General features: G+C 43.1%; 1 protein-coding gene across 1 annotated transcript in view; it reads right to left on the reverse strand.

Moving 5' to 3' along the window:
• Positions 1-1,011: 1,011 nt before the first annotated feature.
• FEZ1 (fasciculation and elongation protein zeta 1) overlaps positions 1,012-15,680 on the reverse strand; it is a 44,785-nt gene continuing 30,116 nt past the window's right edge. The window contains exons 5-10 of the mRNA XM_049857339.1: positions 15,182-15,350; positions 11,486-11,757; positions 10,230-10,310; positions 8,305-8,380; positions 3,362-3,427; positions 1,012-1,372 (exon numbers count right to left, since the gene is read on the reverse strand). Coding sequence (XP_049713296.1) covers positions 1,356-1,372; positions 3,362-3,427; positions 8,305-8,380; positions 10,230-10,310; positions 11,486-11,757; positions 15,182-15,350 — 681 coding nt within the window. The 3' untranslated portion in view covers positions 1,012-1,355. The remainder of the gene's footprint in view (positions 1,373-3,361; positions 3,428-8,304; positions 8,381-10,229; positions 10,311-11,485; positions 11,758-15,181; positions 15,351-15,680) is intronic.

The following is a 15,680-nucleotide window of genomic DNA, read 5'->3' on the forward strand; positions in this document are numbered from 1 at the left end:
GTACCTATATGGAGTCCCTGGGTGCTGCAAACAATTAATGAGGTTGGCTTATAACCAAAAGGTTGGAGGTTCCAGTCCACCCAGAGGCATTTCAGAAGAAGGACCTGGCACTCTACTTCTGAAAAATCAGTCACTGAAAATCCTCTGGAGCACTGTTCTACTCTGACACACATGGGGTTGCCATGAGTCAGAGCTGACCTGACAGCAACAGGTTACGTTAGTACCTACTTACCACATAGGGCTGCTTGATGTGAGATAACGTATACAAAGCAGTAAGGCACATAGCACCTGCTCAGTAAAGTTTCTGCTTTAAGATAAGGGCATGGGAATTGGCAGGGTTATTCCATTCGAGCCAGGTGGAAGTCAACAGAATTCAGGTTGTACTGGAATCATGCCAACATCCAGGATATGAATACAGCCTTCACCTGTAGGTCAGTCTGCCCACTACCTGCCACAGATGTGGGGGACAGGACATAGGAGTCAGAGCTGCTGGCCTTTTAAGACTGCAGGAAGGGACGGGGAAGGCATGCAAGGTCAGAGGACACTGTTCCCAGGGGTTGTTTAGGGCAGTCAGGGAGTAGTGGGGTCACTAACTGCAGGAAAGGAGCAGCAACCCCATGTTGGGAAGAACTCACAGCTGACTCCCTCCAGCCCTCCAAGCCTCAAGGTCTCCACGTAGGGCTGGAAGAGGCCTCCATGTCTGCTGACTTCACAGTCTCCCCACCTAGTCTGACGACCCTCTGACCAGCTAGTTCCAACAGTACAGCATTCAGCTCCCTTTAATGCTTCCAAGCAGCAAAGTCTCATCAGGAGTTCTGTGGACGGCTCCTCCTTCTGCCTGTACCGTATGCAGCCTCACTGCATCGCTACGACCCGCGACAGGGCATGCTCCTGGTTCTAAACACTGTGCTGGTTGCCAGGGGCCACGAGACCTCCCGTCAGGGCAGTTACACGCTCTTTCTCTAGAGGGTTTGGAACAGAGGGCCAATGGACATCACACTCCAAACACATGACAATTGTTAATTAAATGAGGTTTTATTTCAAAATTAGTCTTAGAGTGTAAACTGAGTTTAAGGGCTAGAGCCAGACTACATAATGAGTGGTGAAAGCACTTGCCCTCCTCCAGCGTAGGTGGAGAGGAGGCACTATCACCAGCCCCGCCCCTCGGTCATGCATCCAATGGTTACTAGGACTAGAAGCCAACAGCAAAGGACCCCGCGTTGCTCATGTTTAATCCTGGTTAAGCTATACACGTTTAAATACACGTTGGAGGTTACGTGGTGTCATGCAGTCCCTGTGATCGAATGAACTCTTGCTTGGTGACCTCCTGCAGCAAGCTGTTCCAAAGAGCAAGGTTAGGTAGGACAGAGCACTGAAAAGAGAAGAGAGGAGAGAGGTCAGAGTGGAGCCACAGGTCAGCAGCTGTCAGCCCAGGGTGGCCCTGGCAGAGAGCACATGGCTTTCTCCAGTGTTCTGAGCAAAGAACTACCCCTTAAAGCAAGGCGGAAATTGCAGTCATGTATTGGGTCCAGGGAAACCCTGGTGGCATAGTGGTTAAGTACTACAGCTGCTAACCAAAAGGTCAGCAGGTCAAATCCACCAGGTGCTCCTTGGAAACTCTACTCTCTCCTATAGAGTCGCTATGAGTCGGAATCAACTCGACAGCAATGGGTTTGGTTTGGTTGGCATTGGGTCCAGAAGGAGAAAAAGACAATGATAGGTGTGTTGTTCAGTGTGAGGATTAAGTGTACAGTCTCTGGGTTCAAATCCTGGATCCGACTATTGCTAACTTCACGACTTCAGGAAATTCCTTAGCCATCTGTGCCTGTTTTTTTCTTCATCTCTACAATAAAATGTGCCTGTACTGACCTCAAAAAGTTGCTGAGGGGCATACAGAAAGTGCTTAATAAATGTTAACTATTATTTGTAAATTATTTGGCATTTCAGTGAATCAAGAGGATAAAGTCTAGCCCTCAGACTCCCAGACTGCTATATAAGCCTCCTCTGAATCCTCCTTTGAGAAATTTACCGTTCTTTTAAAACCTTTTAAGAGTCAAATTTCTGGGCAATATTTCACCTAAATTCCTCCTGCTGAAATACAAGATTAATCTGTCTGATCCTTATGGATACAATATAGCTCCAGGGTTCTTAACTGAGGTCCACTAATCCTCTAAAACTATCCAAAGGTTTGAGTATATGTGGAGAAAAACCTAATAAAAGGATGAATCTAGAGAATAAATGATGACCAACGTTATTAACATCACAAAAAGAAAGACAACCAGACTGTACATATCTCCCAGTAGAAGCTCGTAGCCATGCAATGCTTCTCAAAAAATTTGATGCTGAATCTAAGCTACCCTCTAGCTCTCCCAGCTAGCAGGAAATAGAGATGGAAGACCATATTAAATTATACCATGGGGATGCAATTAGGAAAATCCAGAATGAGGAAATTCCACGGGACAAATGACCTGGTTTCTCCAACAAAAAAAATTTCAAGGAATGAGCAAGAGCGAGGAAATGGCAACCCATATACATAAAAAGAGACTTTCGACATTTTATCCAATTGCAATGTATAGATCATTTTTGGATCCCGATTCAAACAGATAAACTGAAAAAAAAAATTAGGGGAGAATTTGAACACTGATTGGATATTCAATGATATGAAGAAGTTCTTGATTTTTTTTAGTTGTGATTATGGTATTGTAGTTATGTTTTTTTACATCTTAGAAATGTAAACTGAAATATTTATGGATGAAAAAATACAATGACTAGGATTTACTTCAAAATGATATGAAGGAGAAAAGTTGGGTGGGGTTATAAATGAAACAAAATTGGCCAAGAGTTAACAATTGTTGAAGCTGGATGATAAGTATATCAGAGTTCATTATACCCTTCGCTCTACTTTTGTGTATGTTAAAAGTTTCCATGATAAAAGGTTAAAAAAAAAAATTTTTTAAAGGAGGTTATGCAAGAATGTAGATAATCATGACTACAGTTTCCTTTCAAGTACTTGAAAAGCATTCAAGTTTTCCTCAGGCTTCATTTTTTCCCAAGTAAATAGCCCAGACTCCACCGAATTTTCAAATCCTTTGTTGGTTTGGCTACTCCACATGTGGAGTCATTATGGTAACTTGGGGAAGATGGAATCTCCTTTTCAGGCCTCCTAGCACAATCCAACTGCAAAAATCATTCTTGTGAGGGCCTCACAATTGTTCACTAAGTTTCCTGCCCCTAAACCCCAGTCTGGCCTGACTAAGATGCTCTTGAATGGCTCGGATTGGGTTCAACACCTGGAGTTGAAATCCCAGGGAGGGTTTCTATAGAACCGTTTCTGCTGCAGAAGGCCTGGGGCTGCCCTTACCTTTTAAAATGTAGTCCGTTAGCAAAGAAGGCACCTTCTCATTGTCCTCCTTCATGGCAAAGAGAACTAGGGAAGGAGAGAGAGAGATAACTCAAGACACCATCAGGGTGTAAAGCTCGCTTGAAAGGCAAACAACCTACCAACCCAAAGTGAGTGAGAAATGATTCAAGGAAACCAGATATTCATTGAGTATTATGCTACCTGAAGTCTAGAAGTCTCTGTCTGGAGTCAACATTTGACAAGGTGAAGGAGGAGAGCCCATCAAAAGAGCCACAGCGGCTGTCTCTGGGGGGTGGGCCTATCAGTGACTTTACTTTTCCTTTTTAAACTATTTTATTTTTGCTCATCTATAATTTCCATATAATCTTTTAAGCATGTATCTTTAATAATCATAAAAACAAATAAAGCAGTTAGAAAGATCACTTTCAGATGCAGTCAATCTAACTCTTCAGGATAAGAGTTGTCACATCACTGAATCACAAATAAAACTTTAAAGGTGTTTAAAGACATTCTGTTGATACAAACAGACTTTTTTTTAAGAAATATCTCACCTCAAATTCATTATTAACAAAAGAATTTAATTTAACAAATATTTACTTTGTTAAATTCTACATCATGTACTATGCTGGAATTTGTGGAGATGCAAAAGAATTATGGACTCTCAAGGAGTTTTAAAGACTTCTTGTTAAAACAGTACATGAGCTATATATGAAGCAAACAAGAGGGAAGTTATTAAAGCCTAAAGACTCGTTATAAAAGTTTTAAAAATAGTTTTTCTGTTATTAAACTAAATAGTAGCTTCCTGCATTCATATTATGGAAATTCTTCAAGAAAGTAGCTGGACATTGTTTATAATATCAAAAAATGGAGGGTAGTGGTAGTGTCAGTCAATAGATCTCTTAAAATGATGATACATTTATTCAGGGTAGTTCTACAGCTGTATTTAAAAATTGAGCAAAACAGACTATCAATTGCTCACATGCAAGTTCATGCTGAAGCTGAAAAAAATTAAAATAAGTCCACAAGAGCCAAAGTACAACCTTGAGTACATCCCACCTGAATGTAGAGACCATCTCAAGATAGATTTGATGCATTGAACAGTAATGACTGAAGACCAAATGAGTTGTGGAATGACATCAAGGACATCACACATGAAGGAAGCAAAAGGTCATTAAAAGGCAGGAAAGAAACAGGAAACCAAAACGGATGTCAGAAGAGACTCTGCAACTTCCTCTTGAACACAGAGTAGCTAAAGCAAACGGAGGAAATGATGAAGTAAAAGAGCTGAACGGAAGATTTCAAAGGGTGGCTCAAGAAGACAAATTAAAGTATTATAATGAAATGTGCAAAGACCTGGAGTTAGAAAACCAAAAGGGAAGAACACACTCGGCATTTCTCAAGCTGAAAGAGCTGAAAAAAATTCATGCCTTGAGTTGCAATATTGAAGGATTCTATGGGCAAAATATTGAGTGACACAGGGAGCATCAAAAGAAGATAGAAGGAATACACAGAGTCATTGTACCAAAAAGAACTGGTAGATGTTCAACCATTTCAGGAGGTAGCATATGATCAAGAACTAATGGTACTGAAGGAAGAAATACAAGTTGCACTGAAGGCATTGGTGAAAAACAAGGCTTCAGGAATAGGTGGAATACCAACTGAGATGTTTCAACAAAGGAATGCAGCACTGGAAGTGCTCACTTATCTACGCCAAGAAATTTGGAAGACAGCTACCTGGCCAACCGACTGGAAGAAGTCCGTATTTGTGCCCATTCCAAAGAAAGATAATCCAACTGAATGTGGAAATTATCGAACAATATCATTAATATCACACGCAAGTAAAATTTTCCTGAAGATGATTCAAAAACAATTGCAGCAGTACATTGACAGGGAACTGCCAGAAGTTCAAACCAGATTCAGAAGGGGATGTGGGACAGTGATATACTTGCTGACGTCAGATGGATCCTGGCTGAAGGCAGAGAATACCAGAAGGATGTTTACCTGTGTTTTATTGACTGTGCAAAAGCATTCCACTGTGTGGACCATAACAAACTATGGATAACACTGCAAAGAATGGGAATTCCAGAACACTTAATTGTGCTCATGAGGAACCTTTACATAGATCAAGAGGCAGTTGTTTGGACAGAACAAGGGGATACGGATTGGTTTAAAGTCAGGAAAGTTGTGCGTCAGGGTTGTATTCTTTCATCATACCTATTCAATCTGTATGCTGAGCAAATAATTCGAGAACATGGACTAGATGAAGAAGAACATGACATCAGGACTGGAGGAAGATTCATTAACAACCTACATTATGCAGATAACACAACCTTACTTGCTGAAAGCAAAGAGAACTTAAAACACTTACTGATGAAGATCAAAGACCACAGCCTTCAGTATGGATTACACCTCAACATAAAGAAAACAAAAATCCTCACAACTGAACCAATAAGTGACATCATGATAGACAGAAACAATACTGATGTTGTTGAGGGTTCCGTTTTACTTGAATCCACAATTAATGCCCATGGAGGCAGCAGTCAAGAAATCGTGTACTGCATTAGGCAAATCTGCTGCAAAATACCTCTTTAAAGTGTTAAAAAGCAAAGACATCACTTTGAGAGCTTAGGTGTACCTGACCCAAGCCACGGTATTTTCAATCGCCTCACATGCATGCGAAAGCTGGGCAAAGAATAAGGAAGGCTGAAGAGGAATTGATGCCTTTGAATTATGGTGTTGGCAAAGAATATTGAATATACCAAGGACTGCCAGAAGAACGAACCTATCTGTCTTAGAGGAAGTACACCCAGAACGTTCCTTAGAAGTGAGGATGGTGAGACTTTGTCTCACATACTTTGGACTTGTTATCAGGAGGGACCAGTTCCTGGAAAAGGACACCATGCCTGGTAAAGTAGAGGGTGAGTTAAAAAGAGCAAGACCCTCGACAAGATGGATTGACACAGTGGCTGCAGCAATGGGCTCAAGCATAGCAAGGACTGTGAGGATGGCACAGGATTGGGCAGTATTTCATTCTTTATGTCGTACAAGGTATTGCAAAAAGTCAGAACAACGCAACAGCACCTAACAACAACAACATGTGCGTGTGTGTGTATACATATATATATATATGCAAGATGCAATTATTCAGTAAAAAAAAAAAAAGTCGCAGAACATTATGTATTATATTTTTAACAAATAAATAAATTCTAATAGTCATAGGAAAAAACCTGGAAGAATGTGCATGAAATTGTTACAAGTGATTACTCTGAGTGTAAGGCTATAGGGAACTTTTCTTTCTACACTATATTTTTATAGTGTCTGGCTTTTTTCAGTGAGCATGTACTACTTTAGTAAGCAGGTAAAACAATAAAGATCAGCTGGCACTGAAAGCTGGGGTCAGGAGGCAACCATGAAGGCAGACCATTTCCATGTCCTTACCCTCCACTGATGGCCTTGCTAAGTTTCAAGGCAGGATAACAAGACTTGAATCAAACAATCAGGAGCAGGGGAAGAACAGAGCCTGAGCGTGGAGTAATTTTTTTTCACTTTTTCATATTTTCCAAGTATTCTAAATGATAGCCACATTCTAGCTATAATTGTTTTTTAATGAACTTGAAAAATGCACACAAACCCACTCAGAATATAAGCAAGTCTGTTTCTTAATTAGAACGAAAGGATTTCACCCTGGATTCCTCAATGGGTATCTGTAATAGATAGCTTTTCCTTTTCTTTAAGCTCAAGAGAGAGTACTTTGCATAGAGCAACCTCTGTAATAATTTATTTATATTATTTTCCAAATGCTTACTACCTGTGAAAACACAAATGCCTATACGCGCCAGTTCATTTCTGTCTGCCCCTTTAAAAAATATTAGTGCATATCTATGCAAATAAAGGAGTTTAAAATGAGCTAAGAGCAAGCCAATGTATTTTGAATTTAAAATTGCAGAGTCTCAAGGACGCAGCGTCTTGAATATCTGCTGGCATAGGCAGGATTTCCGTTCTCCAGAACGATACCAATGAAAATATCTGGTCACCTTTGGCACTAGGTCCTCAGCTCTTCTGCCCTTCTCTGGGGATCAAACAGTCCTGCACGCCTTCCCTCCAGGTGCAGTGGGCCAGGCAGCCCTGTGTGTGTGTGACTCTCTGCAGTGTGTGGGGGCCGGGGAACCCTGTGTGTGTGACACCCCGCAGTGTGCGGTTGCCAGGGAAATGGGAGCTCTCATGATTCATTAAGCCTGTCACCACCTCTCAGTCTAGGGTTTTTCCCTTCCTAAAAAGAGCCAAGCTGACACTGATGGCTGACACTAAGTGCCCCCAGCCCTTTGGGGGCAGTAATGTCTGATGTATATAAAAAGATATTGCCCGTGAAAGGCTCTTTATTATATACTGCTTTCTCCCATAGCTCAGAAGGTTTATTAATATTTGACAATTGAGCCAAAGTGAAGGAGAGGAGGCAGTCATTTCCTGAAAGGAAAACAAGACTCTATTCATTCTAATCAGCCTTGCCCCACCACGCCCATCCCTACTACCAGGCCTGTGACTTCTTGTCAAAACTAGAGCTGATCCTATAGGCCAAAATTCCTGCATCTGGTGCACCAGCCCTGGCTAGGCAAATTCGAGAAAAGGAGAACTGCTAAGGAAGACCCCCAAAGCCTTGCCAACTGCCAGGCAAACCACAAAAAGTCCCCCATACCTGTACTGGCCCCTTCCCCGTCCCTTTCACCAACTGCTTGTTTCCTGGCAAGTCTCTCCTTACAGGAATAGGGAATCACTGCAGAATGTTTTCATTTTTCCTATTCACAGAAGGAAGTGGGAGATGATATGGAGTGTATTGGGGGCCATCTAGAACTGGTCTCAGGAAACTGGAGCACCAGGGGTGCAACTGAGAGGCAGGGAGGGAACAAACCACGCAGCCAGTCTCTCTGGGAATAAGAGGAACTCACTGTTTGTCAGCATCTGCAGATCTTCTACTGACGGAGGGGCCGCTTTCTTCTCATAAGGGATGACTGTGTTCAGATACTACAAGAGAAACACAGCACACAGTGCTTGAGACACAAGACATGGCCCTCTGGGGCTGAGATAGAGTCGACGATTTGCACGAAGACTGTGCTTTTCTCTAAGAAACACACTTCATCAAATTTGACATTCTCACAGCACCCATGATCATCTCCACACCACTATTTCAGCATCCTTTTTTCCCATCTTCAGAAAAAAGCTCTTTAAAAGTCAGACTTTGCTGTATTAGCCAGGATAAATTTTCTCCATTCCAACTTCTTCATTCTTTCTATACTAAAAACTTCTTGGTTATTTAGGAATCCTGTTCGGAATCAACTTGACGGCAGTAGGTTTGGGTCTCTTTGGTTCGTTTTGTTTTTTGGCCAGCTTTTTCTCCTTCAGGCTGAGACCACAGAACATCTTAAGAGGATTATATTTTCTTATCCTTTGCAGTACAATTTGGCGATGAATTGTCTATTTTCTGTTTTGTCAAAACTGCCTGCCGAGAACCTCCATTCCATCTGGTCTTGGGTGTCTGATTTGCTCCCTCTGCTGGACATGAGATGCTTCTGCAACAAAACCAGCGTCTTCCAAAAAAACCAAACCCATTGCCATGGAGTCGATTCTGATTATATTAACTCTATAGAACAGACTCACAGACTCATAGAAGCTCTATAGGACAGAGCAGAACTGCCCCATAGGGTTTCCAAGGCTGTAATCTTTATGGAAGCAGACTGTCACATCTTTCTCCTGTGGAGCAGCTGGTGGGTTCAAACCACCAACCTTCCAGTTAGCGGCAGAGTGCTTAAACATGGCACCACCAGGGCTCCTTTAGGCTGGAGAGACCTCAAAGGGTCATAAGGGACCCTGGGGTGGTGAGCAAGAAAAGCTCTAGACCAAGAGCCGAGAGGCTTGCATTTTAATCTTGTCTCTGCCAGGGGCAGTGTGGCTTTGAGACAGTGCCTAATCTCTCTGGGCCTCTAAAATGAAAGGGCTGGGTTAAAACCCCTTCCCACGCTACACTTCTAGAATCCTGACACTTAGGATTCAACTATAAACATGTTTGAAATGCAAACACATTTCATATACACTTATTCCACAATTTCAAGCAGGTCTATTACATACCTGGCACCTCTATTAGCTTGTGTACTGGATAAGAGCAGGGACCATGACTTATTCACCTGTGTACCCAAGGCGCCTGGAGCCCTGGTGGCACAGTGGTTAAGAGCTTGGCTGCTAACTAAAAGGATGGCAGTTCAAATCCACCAGCCGCTCCTTGGAAATCCAATGGGGCAGTTCTACTCTGTCCTATGGGGTTGCTATGAGTCGGAATTGACTCGACGGCAACGGATTTGGGTTTTCTTTTTGGTACCCAAGGGTCTACCAGAGCTGAGCACATAACAGACACTCAGTAAAAGTTTTTGAACACCGTATTAACAACCAGAAATGCCAGCTACTTCTCAGGCAAGTTATGAGCTAAATGGAGCCAAAGAGGAGATAACAAAGCAAGACAGTTGAAAATGTAGTCTTGGTGTTGGCATAATTGGTGATCCAATGTGGTAGAGTTGATTAAGCTCTTGAACGGGATATATCATGAAGTGGATTCCCTGTTAATGGATTTTCCTCTGAAAACAACTTAATCTGTAGGCCTACAAGTCACATTGACTTTTAAATTTTATCCACATCCTAGAGTATTGAAGCTCAAAATAATGTTTACCTTTAAGAAGACATTTTCTGTTCTTTCTTAAGAGTGGAAGAAAATTTTAGGATTCTTCTTGCCCAAATGCTGAGATAATTCTAGTGAATCACTATTCCCACTCTTTGTTAAGGAGACCCAGTTGTAAGAGGCTGGGAACAGGGAGACCACCCGTACCTGTTTGTCGGTCCCCGAGGAGCCAAAGGTCTGGCGGATGCTGCTTTGCAGAATGCTGGAGATGCCCTCCATGCTGAAGCGCTGGGAGAGAGGAGAGAGACTCAGAAAGGGCAAATGCTTCCTGCTCCATAGTCACCCCAGAGACATATGTGTCTTCCCTAAATGACCCAGGCCAGCCTGTAATCACTCTAGCCCAGGCTTCTGTAACTAGAAAGTAAAGGTAAGACCTGAGCTAAAAGGCCAAAATTTAAGCCTGAAGCTTGCAAGAATAACTAGTAGAATCTCAAAGACTCTGTCTCAAAGACCCTTACCTTAGTAAGTCCCCCAGAGCAACAAGACCCTCTTCCTTCCTCAGGTCTCCCCATCTCATCCTCCATTGTATAAACAGAAAAATAAAGCAATACAGTAAAACTTAAATAGATGGTGTTGCAAAGATCTTAGGCGGAAAAAATAAATGTTCCGCCACCAGGAAGGACAGGTTACAAGCAATTGTCCTTATCTGGGAAGGATTTTTCAAAAAGTGCATACATACGCCCAGTTGGGTCCCTGGGTGGCGCAAACAGTTAAACACTCAACTATTAGCCAAAAAGTTTGTGGTTCAAACCCACCCAGAGGTGCCTTGGAGGATAGTCCTGGTGATCTGCTTCCTAAAGGTCGCAGCCATTGAAAACACTATGGAGCAGTTCTACTTTGAACACATGGGGTTGCCAGGAGTTGGAATCAACTCAACAACTAACAAAACAACAAGGCCCAATTCAGTAGGTCCAGCATAGAGCTCCTTAGATGCCTCAGCTGAGCTTCCCTGGTTAAGGACCATTGGTTTGAAGAATTCTGTCAATGTGGCAATAAGGCATCCGATAATTTTCAATCCCTGAAACATTCTACACACACCCTAAAGAGATGAGTCAGGACTATAAGCTATGCCCATAGCAGAAATTCTGACCCAAAGTCCCAGGCGTATCTCCATTCCATTCGAAGACCTTCTCCCCACCTTCTAAGGTCTTGCCCACAGAGGACACGTGCCCTATTCAATCATTTCTTAATGTTTACATCCTGCCTCCCCAGTTAGACTGTGAGTCCTCTGGGCACCATCTTCCCCACTTTGAGATCCCATTGTCTCTCATAGTGCTGCACTCATAGTCACTGCTCAGTAAATGTTTGTTTACAATGAGTCTACAGAAGGGTTGCGTTGGGACCTGAAATAGCCAGGGCTCCGTGTTGGAAACACCTAGTCCCTGGCTGGGCTTTTCACATACCTTTAGAGGCATCTGGTTTCCCTTCTCTATTCGGCTGCTCTGCAGGCTCAGTCCCTTCTCTTTCCGCCTCTTTTTCATCAGTTCTCGCTGCTCCTTCTGCTTATTCTGAACCTCAATAAGCACCGTGATGAAGGAGTTCTTCACTTCCTTTTCAAACTCCAGCTCGTCCCGGCGGGCCAGCTGTTGGACCAGCTCCTCTGAGAAGTCACGGATGGCCCCCTCCACCTGATCCAGCAGCTCAGTCAGCTCTGACCCTGACATATGCCTCAGTCCTGTGGGGAGAAACCATCCCGCAGGTAGCCCCTGCATCCAAGCCAGATCCCACGGGAGGCTCCTGGTGCCACCACTACGAGAGATAGGACTGCCCCTCAGGAGGAGAACCCTTCCAACTCTATAAGGTCCAGCAGAGACCTTCACAATTTAAGGGCATGCTAGGAAGGGAGGGGCCCCCAGGATGTCTTCCGCAGAGGAGAACAGCACTCTCAAGCAACCGAGGAGGAAGAAGAAACAGACCCCAAAGAAGTCTGCAGACTCTGTCCGCAAAACTGCAGCAGATCGTAGACAAACACATAGCTTTTTGACCCCTTGTTCTGTCTCCCTGTTTTTCCTCCTGTCTCCATAATATTCCTCATGTGAAATGGGTCAAGAGTCAAGAAAAAACACCAAGAGGAGGTTTTTGGAGTCTGTGCTGAAGAGCAATAGAAAGGTGGTGTTTATTTCCAAGAACCAATGGAGACATCGCTGACAGCAAAACAAGCAGAGAGTGGGGGGAGGGAGAAGGGAGAGTCAGTGTTGAGGAAGCACTGGGTTTCTGTTTATGGCAATGGAAAATTTGGCAATGGATATTGGTGATGGCTCCACAACTTGATAAATGTAACTGATCCCTCTAAATTGTACACATGGACAATGTTAAATAGGCAAATGTTGTGTTATATATAATTTTACAACAATAAAAAATAAGTTAAAATCCTTGAAAAAAAGAAAAGCAGCAGAGAGATCTGAGGCCTTCTTTCCACCTATGGCTCTGTGTCATGGGACACGCATTCAACAAGATGTGGACTATGGAAGACAGCAACATGTACCTGAGAACACCTTGAGACCTAGCTAGTTGGTACAGGTGTTCCACTACTTGCAGAAAAAAGAGAAGGGACCCTGAGATCACTGGAAGCAGCAAGTATTTTAACTTCTTGTCCCCTGAGAGTTCTTCACTTAGAAGAGATGGGGGGAGTCATATTTTCAAATATGTCCCTTTCTAATGGTATCTTTTGTTGTTACCTCAGAATCCATTTTCCTTGTTCTTTCTGCTGGGGCCTGGATATTTGCTGACTAGGTTCAACTCTCCCCTTTATTTAGCTCTTTGGAGCTGTCCTCCTCCTTTTTTGCCATTTCACTCCGCATTTCAGCTGTTTTCGTGATTCTTTTGCTCACTGTGTCTATGTCTGGAGCCTTTGTGTGGCTGAGAATGGCACAATTGGGGCCGCTACGGATGCCGCACCTCAGCCAGCACCACTCCGTCCCCCCGAATAGAGTTGTTCTGCTGGCTGTCACCCTGCTCCCACTCCTCAGAGTCAGAGTTTTACTTTCAGGGTGCAGCTCTTCAGAGCATGCCTCTATTGCTCAAGAGTTCCCGGGTGGTGCAAACAATTAACACGCTCGGCTGCTAACCAAAAGGTTAGAGGTTTGAGTCCACTCAGAGATGCCTTGGAAGAAAGGCCTGGAGCTCTACTTTCAAAAAATCAGCCATTGAAAACCCTGCGGAGCACAGTTCTACTCTGACACCCAGAGTAAATGCAACACCAACTGGTTTTAACCCTTACTTGGACCTCTACACTGTGATCAGTCCACCTCCTCTCTGCATAATTTCTAAATCTCTGTGACTCCACGAATGGCTCTGTTCTTTCTTGAGTACTGGCATCGTTATCCCTGAAGATAAATGAACTTTATACTCAATTCTGCCTTTGCCATGTTAGATTTGTTTTCATTTCACATTTCAGCCAGCACTTTCTTAGCCTGATGATAATTACTATAAACCTGTGTTCCAAGAGTTAATATCACGAAGTGATGAAGAGTGTGGACTCTGGAGTTCACCTACCTGGCTTCGAATTTTGGCTCCACCACTTACAACTTGTATGTGGCCTTGGACAAGTTGCAAGTCTGAGGCTCCTCTCTAAGACTCAACCCAAGTGGGGCTGGGAAGGTCCCTGAGTGGTACAAATGGTTTGTGCTTGACTACTAACCTAAAGGTTGGCGGTTCAAACCCACCTAGAAGCACTGTGAAAGAAAGGCCTGGTGATCTCCTTCCATAAAGATGACAGCCAAGAAAATACTATGGAGCAGTTCTACTCTAACACATGGGGTCACCATGAGTTGGAATTGACTTGATGGCAACAAGTTTGGTTTCATTTTGGTTTAATGGGGTTGGCGTGAGATTATGCATATGAAGTCTTAGAACAAGCTCTGCTTATAAAAAGCACTCCAAAAATATGAGATATTATCATTTCGTCTTGTAGTTTTTCCCCCTATTAATTTTATGGAAGCTTCACTCGTTGCCATTGGATAGTAGTTTCAATTTCTTCTACTTACTCTGCCTTTGTACTGTTCTGTGGTTAGTTTTACCACTTTACTTTATTATTTTTTTCTTCCTTTTTTTATTGTGCTTTAGGTGAAGGTTTACAGAGCAAATTAGTTTCTCATTAAACAATTAATACTCATCTTGTTTTGTGACATTGGTTGCCAACCCTGCCACGTGTCAACACTCTCCGCTTCTCAACCTTGGGTTCCTCATTTCTATTCATCCAGCTTTCTTGTCCCCTCCTGCCTTCTCATCCTTGCCCCAGGCTGGTGTGCCCATTTAGTCTCATATACATGGTTGAGCTATGTGTTTTATGGGCTTGTCTAATCTTTGGATGAAGAGTGAACCTCAGTACTGAATTAAAAGGGTCTCCAGGGGCCATATTCTTGGGGTTTCTCCAGTCTCCATCAGACCAGTAAGCATGTTTTTTTGTTTGTTTGTGAGTTTGAATTTTGTTGTACATTTTTCCCCAGCTCTGTCCAGGACCCTCTATTGTGATCCCTGTCAGAGCAGTCAGTGGTGGTAGCTGGGCACCTTCTAGTTGCGCTAGAATCAGTTTGGTGGAGGCTGTGGTAGTTGTGCTCCATTAGTCCTTTGGACTAATCTTTCCCTTGTGTCTTTGGTTTTCTTCATTCTCCCTTGCTCCAGACAGGGTGGGACTTGTAGACGTATCTTAGATGGCCACTCACGAGTTTTTAAGACCCCAGATGCTACTCACCAAAGTAGGATATAGAACATTTTCTGTATAAACTATGTTATGCCAGTTGAGCTCGATGTCCCCCAATACCATGGTTCCTAGCCCTCAGCCCAGTAAATTGATCCCTATGGGAGTTTGGACATATCTGTGATGCTTCTATGGCTTTGCCCAGGTCAAGTTGTGCTGGCTTCCCCAGTATTTTGTACTGTCTTATTTTACCATTTTACTTTAATTTTTCTCAGCTGCCTTAATTTTTTTTCAAAAGTGCTAATCCTGCTTCTCTCCCAAAGCCAAGTGAGAAAGGTATTGTTGACAGTCAAGATTCATAAGACTCTGCTTTGGGGAAGTGATGGAGGTTCTATTGGGCTCATGTGAGATGGTGCCCAGAATAGGTGCTTCATCCCCACACACCTGCCCTGGGCCTCACCTTCGTAGGACCAGTTGTTGTTGAAGGTCTGTGTCAAGGCCTGCATCTCCTGTAGGAGGACCGAGTCTGCCTGGGAGGAGGTTTCTCCCCCATCCTCTTCTTCCACAGCCTCCTCTTCCTCCTCGGGGTCTGGGGAGTTCTGCATCATTTCCTCAATCTCCTCAATTACCTGAAGAAGGTACCGAAAAAGCGCTAATTCTGTTCTCTGCTAGAAGGACATTCTGGCTTGAATTTTGGTCAGCTAAGGAAGTTTCTAATTTGACGTCTGTACCATTCCAAAAGCAATAGCATACTTAATAAATATAAAATAATAATAAAAATAGATCCAACCAGAGGCTTACATATACTTTTTCTTTAATGTAAAGCATTCCTTAGAGTAGAACCTCTTCCAAGAACTCCATTTAGATAAGTGCTTTTGTTGGAAATAAACTATTCTTTCAGAAAACAAGGCAAAGCTGCCTGGAAGGGAATACTTACTTCAATTTGCTGAGCACTTTAT

Source organism: Elephas maximus, chromosome 17 (assembly GCF_024166365.1).
Source record: "Elephas maximus indicus isolate mEleMax1 chromosome 17, mEleMax1 primary haplotype, whole genome shotgun sequence".
Classification (NCBI taxonomy): domain Eukaryota; kingdom Metazoa; phylum Chordata; class Mammalia; order Proboscidea; family Elephantidae; genus Elephas; species Elephas maximus.